The sequence below is a fragment of the Labrus bergylta genome, chromosome 9, assembly GCF_963930695.1.
Source record: "Labrus bergylta chromosome 9, fLabBer1.1, whole genome shotgun sequence".
NCBI lineage: Eukaryota > Metazoa > Chordata > Actinopteri > Labriformes > Labridae > Labrus > Labrus bergylta.
This window is the reverse complement of record NC_089203.1, coordinates 31,674,645-31,682,144: the sequence shown is the minus strand read 5'-3', so window position 1 is coordinate 31,682,144 and position 7,500 is coordinate 31,674,645. Positions and strand designations below refer to the sequence as shown.

The following is a 7,500-nucleotide window of genomic DNA, read 5'->3' as shown; positions in this document are numbered from 1 at the left end:
TGATCAGTATCACCCCATTCAAGCTCTCCATCCTCCTCTTCACATCATTTATTTGTTGTTTTGTTTTCTTGTTGTTCTTTGTTGAGCGTCTTTGAGGATTCAGAAAAGTGCTATTTAAGTGTAATGCACTATTATTCTTATTCTTATAATGAACTGGAAACACGTGACAGACACCAATGAAAACATGGAAGATGTTCGTGTGTTGCTTTGGTTTTTTTGTAGAAATGACCAAAACACGATAAACTTTGTGATTGTTTTTTAATGAAGCAGAAAATATCACTTGTTCATTACCAAAAAAAAGCCGTTACAATAACATTAAAAAGTTGTGCAACGCTGACACAGAAAAGGGAATGTGTGAGTTTGTCCTACAGAACCAACTAACGACCTCCGAACCCGACCGCAGCTCATCCAGGCCGTGACGTACTCCAGCTGTAGAATACTGTTTGTGTGTTTGTGGGGCCAACAGACTGAGGCCTCGTTTACACGACAACCACTTCATCTTAACACGGTAAACTTTCACGGTTTGGCTGTTTGTTTACACCACAACGGCGTTTTCACTGTGCAAACTTTAAACATACAGCAGCGTCTCCGTCGACGTGTCGACTGGAAAACGCTGCTTCTCTAAAAACGTAGACTCTACGGCGTGTGCATTTCAGTTCCGGTCGATGGTCGTGAGCGAGGAGGTGGACTACAACAACAATGGCCGACTTCTGAGTTCTGTTTCTGAAAACATCGACTGTCACGACTCAGTCGACATTTTGTCAAAATGTTTTGTTTGTTTACACCTCACCGCTCTGCAGAAGGAACAGCCTGTGCACATGCGTGTTGTTTCATTACAAAGTCACAGCGCCATCTACTGGCCTGACCTGGTACTGCAGAGTTTTTAGTCGTTTTTCAGGATCCACATGCGCAGCAGAACTTAGCCTTGCGGTTTTCAGCGCGGCGTTCTCGTGTAAACGTGGCCGCGGTTCCTGGAAGCCTTTAAATGTTTACGTCTGTAAACGATGAGCTCGCTCGACGTGTTCACCGAAAATAAGTAGAAAAGCACATTATTAAGAAAACATACGAGCATGTCGTCATCAACACACACACACACACACACACACACACACACACACACACACACAGAACCCTGTCCTTATAAATCATAATAACATTTAGAACAAACAAATATATTACAAATAAATTAAAAACATGAATATATTACATTAAACGACAGCGTCTCCCGCTAAGTAACTTAGCACTCAGTTTACTTTCAGACAAACGCCGCTTGGGGGTCAAACAGTTAATGCTCTTTGATATCGAGGCCAAAACACCGAGGTTTAATATCAAATTACATGAACACCTCTTTTTTTCTGACTACACGCCGACTGAGATCATGATCATCTCGATGAATTATCTCGTGTTCTGAGAGAAGGCGGTAAACGTTCCCGCTGAGAGCGAAACTAAATCTCGATCTCAAAGACAAAGTGAACACGAGAACTTAAAGGGCAACCTGCAGGTCAGATTATTTACTGTATTTATTAAACCAAGGGGGGACATGAGGCCGGGGCGGTCCAGTCCTGAGTACCTCTTACAGATTCAGTGGCGGTACGCAGGACTGGAAAGAGAGGAGGGAGCCGCTTCCTGCCGAAAACCAACTTTCAAGGTCGCACTTTCATCAAGAGAACACATCTGCTAACGTGATGTCATCTCAAACACTTTAGACGTTTGCTCCCCTGAAAATATCTAGAACATTTCAGGAGGACTGACCTGACCTGGTTGTTCACACATGCTCCTCACAGCGAGAGGTGATGAACGCAAACATTCAAAAGTGATTCCAGAAGTCTCTGCGGAGAACTAATTCATGTGTTTTCTTGAACTTTATGTTCGCTGGAGGCTTCGACCTGCAAGTTGCCCCGTAAGCACCATCTTCCAAAACATGCTGCACGCTCATTTCAGTGCTTTTGTTCCGCTTTTCACCGCCAACATGAACCCTCCATCACTGAACGCCTCTCGGGATTCAGACTCCAAAAGTCAAACTTCTTATGAATGGCACTAAAATAAAGTTTAAATACTTATTAGGTCATGTTTGTATCCATCAACATCGTGTGAAGTCTGTTTTGGAACATTTCTTTGAACTCTCTTACGTTGTGCTGTAAACAGGTTTTTTTGATTATTGCTAATTGAGCCTGTTTAGTCTCTTTGTTTTGCTGGTTTACCCAAATGGAATGACTTCATTTCTTAATGTGCTTTAGATCCCAAAAGACAACACACCTCGACTCACAGATCGCAATAAGCAGCTATCTCCACATGGGGGCGACATTGACCACGAAAGGCAGAGACAACAATGACAGCAGGGAGAAAGAGAGCCGGCTGGAGGCGGACCTAACCCTCCCGTGGCCGTTGTTTTTCTTCCACTTGGACCCGTTTCTTTCTCTGATCCGAGGTGGCTTGGCCGGGTTGGAGGCGGGGTTAAGGGGGGGTTTGTTGTTGTAAGAGGGAGAGTTAGGCCCATAACCTGGCCAATCATCGTTGTACCTATCTCCGTGATCGCCACCTCCTGAGCCGCTGCCCTCCTCACCTGGAACAAGGACAAGATGCAGATTAATAGAATTCAAAGTTCTGATCAAGTTAACGGGGTATTTCTAAGAATGGTCAACAAATCAGCGATCGTGTCTCTGCATCGGTGAACTCTACATCCAGAGCCGGCTGTTTAAAGGTTTTCTGATGATTGCTAAATTCCTCATAGACATTAAAGTTGTGTAAAATTAAATTACCAATTAAATATTTTTCAACAGAGCTTTTAATATCAAACATAAATTATTAAGTTAAAAGCAAGTATCAGGATTTTGGAGCCCCCTTGTGGACAAACGGTTGTAGTTTTGAAGTCTTAGAGCACTGGTTATCCTGATGTGGATAAAATTTAAAACATGTTTTCACACGTGCATCTCACAGCAGGAGACTATCCCTGTCAGACGGGAGGGGGGGTCTCCTGAGGTAAGAGGTGACGTAGAAAGAGCGACACAGCCTCCTCTATACGACTCTATAATGAGAATATTCAATGTGAATCTCAATGTGAACTAAAGAGAGGAGAAGAACATCCTGGAGAACAGGAAACATGCAGCAGCAGGTTGATTAGAGCACAGAGATGGTAGAGGTGGCGTGCAGACAGTCTATGGTCGTGCAGCGATCACAGGGAATAAAGGTCACCACCCCCTCCCACTGGCCCCTCCCACTGGCTCATTCATCAGAAACATTCAGCTGTTTGTGTTCACACATGACGCTCAGCACGAACACTTCAGGACGTTTTGTGCAGGTGTGAAGTCTATCTGAATAAGGTTGAGCCTAACTGGAACAAAAGTTACATTCCTGAAATAAGAATCATTCTTATCCAGATACCTTTTGATTAATATAAATTCTCTGACAGCACACTCACTATCCATGAAGTCCATGTCCTGTCCGCTTTGAGCGTGTCTCAGTTTATTGGTAGCCACCCTCAGCTCCATGATCAGCTGTCTGGTCCTCACGTCTGGCCGGGCGATGTCCACCTCCACCTCAGGGTTGTTGATCTGACTCACCAGCCCGTCACCTGTCACATCCGGGAGATACCTGTGGACACACACAGAGGCATTCATGAACAAAAGCAAAGGCACGCACAGATTCTCTCAAAGCATCATCGACTTTATGATGAACAGGAGAGGACCAAGCATCGAACCCGGGGGGACGCCTTGACACAGTGGAGCTATGGAGGAGTAGCAGTGGTGTTGGGGGACAGAACCAGAGCAGGTCACATCATCCTCACCTGACCACTACCTCCATCTAGGACTCATGAGGGTTTGGGGTCGAGCTTGGATGAGGGTCGAAGGTGCACAGGATCCCACAGCAAGTTCTCTGAGAGTCAGACTGCGTCTCAAATACCTTACTGGCTTGCATGATAATCAATCATCAAACTTTATTTATATAGCCCCACGATGTGACTAAAGCGGCGATGATCGGTTTACTTTAATGCAGCTACAACATCAGAGACACTAAATCACCCATTATGCAGACTTTCTCTCTCTCTCTCGCTCCTTGCTTAACACACACTTGACTACACAGTGCCCAGATACGTGGTCATAGGCTGTTTCTGTTTGCATAAAAGCAGAAAGCAGACCCACATGATGAGCCTGTGGGTTACTGGTGGTGGCTAAATTAAACAAAAGCGGTTCCATCTGTTGCATTCTTTCCACCGCTGCCTTCCCACTACTCTCTCTCACCCCTCCCTCCCTCCTCTCTGATCTTGCTCACCTCCCTCGGGTCTGCCCGTTCCAGCAGCGGTCCTCATTAGTGACGTCGGTAGCCATCTTTTCATCGTTGCAGATGGTGTGTGGGAGGGACACCCAGAAGCCACGCATGGGCCGCAGTCGCTCCTTCAGCTCTGTAACCTGCGGGCAGGGAGGCGGAAAGAAATTGGTTATGACTCAGAGCTGGTATTAAAATATCCTTGTTTGGTATGGCTGGCTGGAGGAAGCATATTGACGTTGGTCAAAGCAAAGAACTGACACGACTCTGGTTTCAGGGTCAGTCCTTCAACCACATGTCTTTTCTGTTTTATAAATAGATATACCTCCTCTGCTCGGGGTTCTCATCTATTTTCCTTTTATCGCTCTGCAGTCACAGGAGAACGTCTGGGCTCTGACTGCTGCTCTCTTTATTATTACTTTCTTTCACCACGCATAGACCGATTTCACCGTTCTTCATCCGCTGTTTGCCCTCTGCTCAGTCTCTCTGTGTGCCTCCTGATTCATGTGGAAACTACATGTTTGGGACATTACAGTCTCAACATGTTTTTAAGCAACTGAAACTACATCAAACTGACTTTTAAAGCTTCTATTTTTTTGCTTATTATAATCGTACAATTCACGAAGCAGATGCTTTTATCCAAAGAGACAAACATCAGAGAGTAAGAACAACACAAGCGAGGAGGGAGAGAGAGAGGAGAGAGAGAGAGAGAGAGAGAGGAGGAGACAACGACAGGAAATGTAAACAAACAGCTTTAAGTCTGATCGGACACAGAGGTGCTGACAGGAAGTGACCAGAGGAAGAGCACAACATCAACAGCTGTTCTAGAGAGTTCTAATCAGCATCCAAACCATCATCATCATCATCATCATCATCATCATTAAGTTAGTAGGTATTCATAAAGAGCTGGGTCTTTAGCTTTTTCTTAAAGATGCAGAGGGACTCTGCAGATCCAATGGAGTTTGGACATTTGTTCCACCACCGGGGGGCGACAGAGAGTCTAGTTAGAGACTTAGGACCCTGTTGTGAAGGTTGGATCAGATGCCTTTCATTGGCCGAGCGGTTCCAAGATTGCCAACAGCAAGAATACGTTTATAAGAGGAAAATGTCCGTTTGGAGTCTAACCACTATTGCAGCTGTAAAATGATTAAAGCATGTTTGTGTCTTGCTCACCAGCCGGTCCAGGTTAGTGCCTGCAGCCGTCGTAGGTTTCTCCTCCGGGGTGTAGGTGCGGAAGGGCCTCCTGTTGCCCCCGGACTCTTTGGGGGAGCGTTTGGACCGTCCCGGAGCTGGCCTTGGGTTTCCACAACCTTGAAACACCTGAGGTAAACAACAACAAAGAGATAGGAGTATAATCAGCCGTACAAATTCACTATAAGTATCGTGGTCTTCCAACTTCTTTGTGATTATTATTTTTACTACTTTTTTGTGCCTTTAATGCAGAGGAAGGACAGTGGATAGAGTCAGAAACCAGAGAGAGAGGACAGTGGATAGAGTCAGAAACCAGAGAGAGAGGAGAAGACAGTGGATAGAGTCTGAAACCAGAGAGAGAGGACAGTGGATAGAGTCAGAAACCAGGGAGAGAGAGACAGTGGATAGAGTCTGAAACCAGAGAGAGAGAGGACAGTGGATAGAGTCAGAAACCAGAGAGAGAGAGAGGACAGTGGATAGAGTCTGAAACCAGAGAGAGAGGACAGTGGATAGAGTCAGAAACCAGAGAGAGAGAGGACAGTGGATAGAGTCAGAAACCAGAGAGAGAGGACAGTGGATAGAGTCAGAAACCAGGGAGAGAGAGGACAGTGGATAGAGTCTGAAACCAGAGAGAGAGAGAGGACAGTGGATAGAGTCAGAAACCAGAGAGAGAGAGAGAGGACAGTGGATAGAGTCAGAAACCAGAGAGAGAGAGAGAGGACAGTGGATAGAGTCTGAAACCAGAGAGAGAGAGAGGACAGTGGATAGAGTCTGAAACCAGAGAGAGAGAGAGGACAGTGGATAGAGTCTGAAACCAGAGAGAGAGAGGACAGTGGATAGAGTCTGAAACCAGAGAGAGAGAGAGGACAGTGGATAGAGTCTGAAACCAGAGAGAGAGAGAGGACAGTGGATAGAGTCTGAAACCAGAGAGAGAGAGAGGACAGTGGATAGAGTCTGAAACCAGAGAGAGAGAGAGAGGACAGTGGATAGAGTCAGAAACCAGAGAGAGAGAGAGGACAGTGGATAGAGTCTGAAACCAGAGAGAGAGAGAGGACAGTGGATAGAGTCTGAAACCAGAGAGAGAGAGAGGACAGTGGATAGAGTCTGAAACCAGAGAGAGAGAGAGAGAGGACAGTGGATAGAGTCTGAAACCAGAGAGAGAGAGAGGACAGTGGATAGTGTCAGAAACCAGGGAGAGAGAGGACAGTGGATAGAGTCTGAAACCAGAGAGAGAGAGAGGACAGTGGATAGAGTCTGAAACCAGAGAGAGAGAGAGAGAGGACAGTGGATAGAGTCAGAAACCAGAGAGAGAGAGGACAGTGGATAGAGTCAGAAACCAGAGAGAGAGAGAGGACAGTGGATAGTGTCAGAAACCAGAGAGAGAGAGGACAGTGGATAGAGTCAGAAACCAGAGAGAGAGAGAGGACAGTGGATAGAGTCAGAAACCAGAGAGAGAGAGGACAGTGGATAGAGTCAGAAACCAGAGAGAGAGAGAGGACAGTGGATAGAGTCTGAAACCAGAGAGAGAGAGAGGACAGTGGATAGAGTCTGAAACCAGAGAGAGAGAGAGGACAGTGGATAGAGTCTGAAACCAGAGAGAGAGAGAGGACAGTGGATAGAGTCAGAAACCAGAGAGAGAGAGGACAGTGGATAGAGTCAGAAACCAGAGAGAGAGAGAGGACAGTGGATAGAGTCAGAAACCAGAGAGAGAGAGGACAGTGGATAGAGTCAGAAACCAGAGAGAGAGAGAGGACAGTGGATAGAGTCTGAAAACCAGAGAGAGAGAGAGGACAGTGGATAGAGTCTGAAACCAGAGAGAGAGAGAGGACAGTGGATAGAGTCAGAAACCAGAGAGAGAGAGGACAGTGGATAGAGTCTGAAACCAGGGAGAGAGAGAGTGGGGAATGACATGTGGAAAGGGGCCACGGGTGGAAGTGAACCTGGGCCTACTGCTCGAGACGAGAGTCTCACCACATGGGACGCACGCACTAACCACTGCGCCACCAGCGCGCCCCTTCTTTGTGAATATTAAAGGGAGCTCTCCAC

The 7,500-nt window shown here is 46.3% G+C and overlaps 1 protein-coding gene across 1 annotated transcript in view; it reads right to left on the bottom strand.

The window, feature by feature from the left end:
• Nucleotides 1-241: 241 nt before the first annotated feature.
• The window catches only part of gpc2 (glypican 2), an 18,220-nt gene continuing 10,961 nt past the window's right edge, over nucleotides 242-7,500 (bottom strand). Inside the window, 4 exon segments of the mRNA XM_020658673.3 lie at nucleotides 242-2,563; nucleotides 3,419-3,591; nucleotides 4,270-4,406; nucleotides 5,437-5,583. Coding sequence (XP_020514329.2) covers nucleotides 2,283-2,563; nucleotides 3,419-3,591; nucleotides 4,270-4,406; nucleotides 5,437-5,583 — 738 coding nt within the window. The 3' untranslated portion in view covers nucleotides 242-2,282.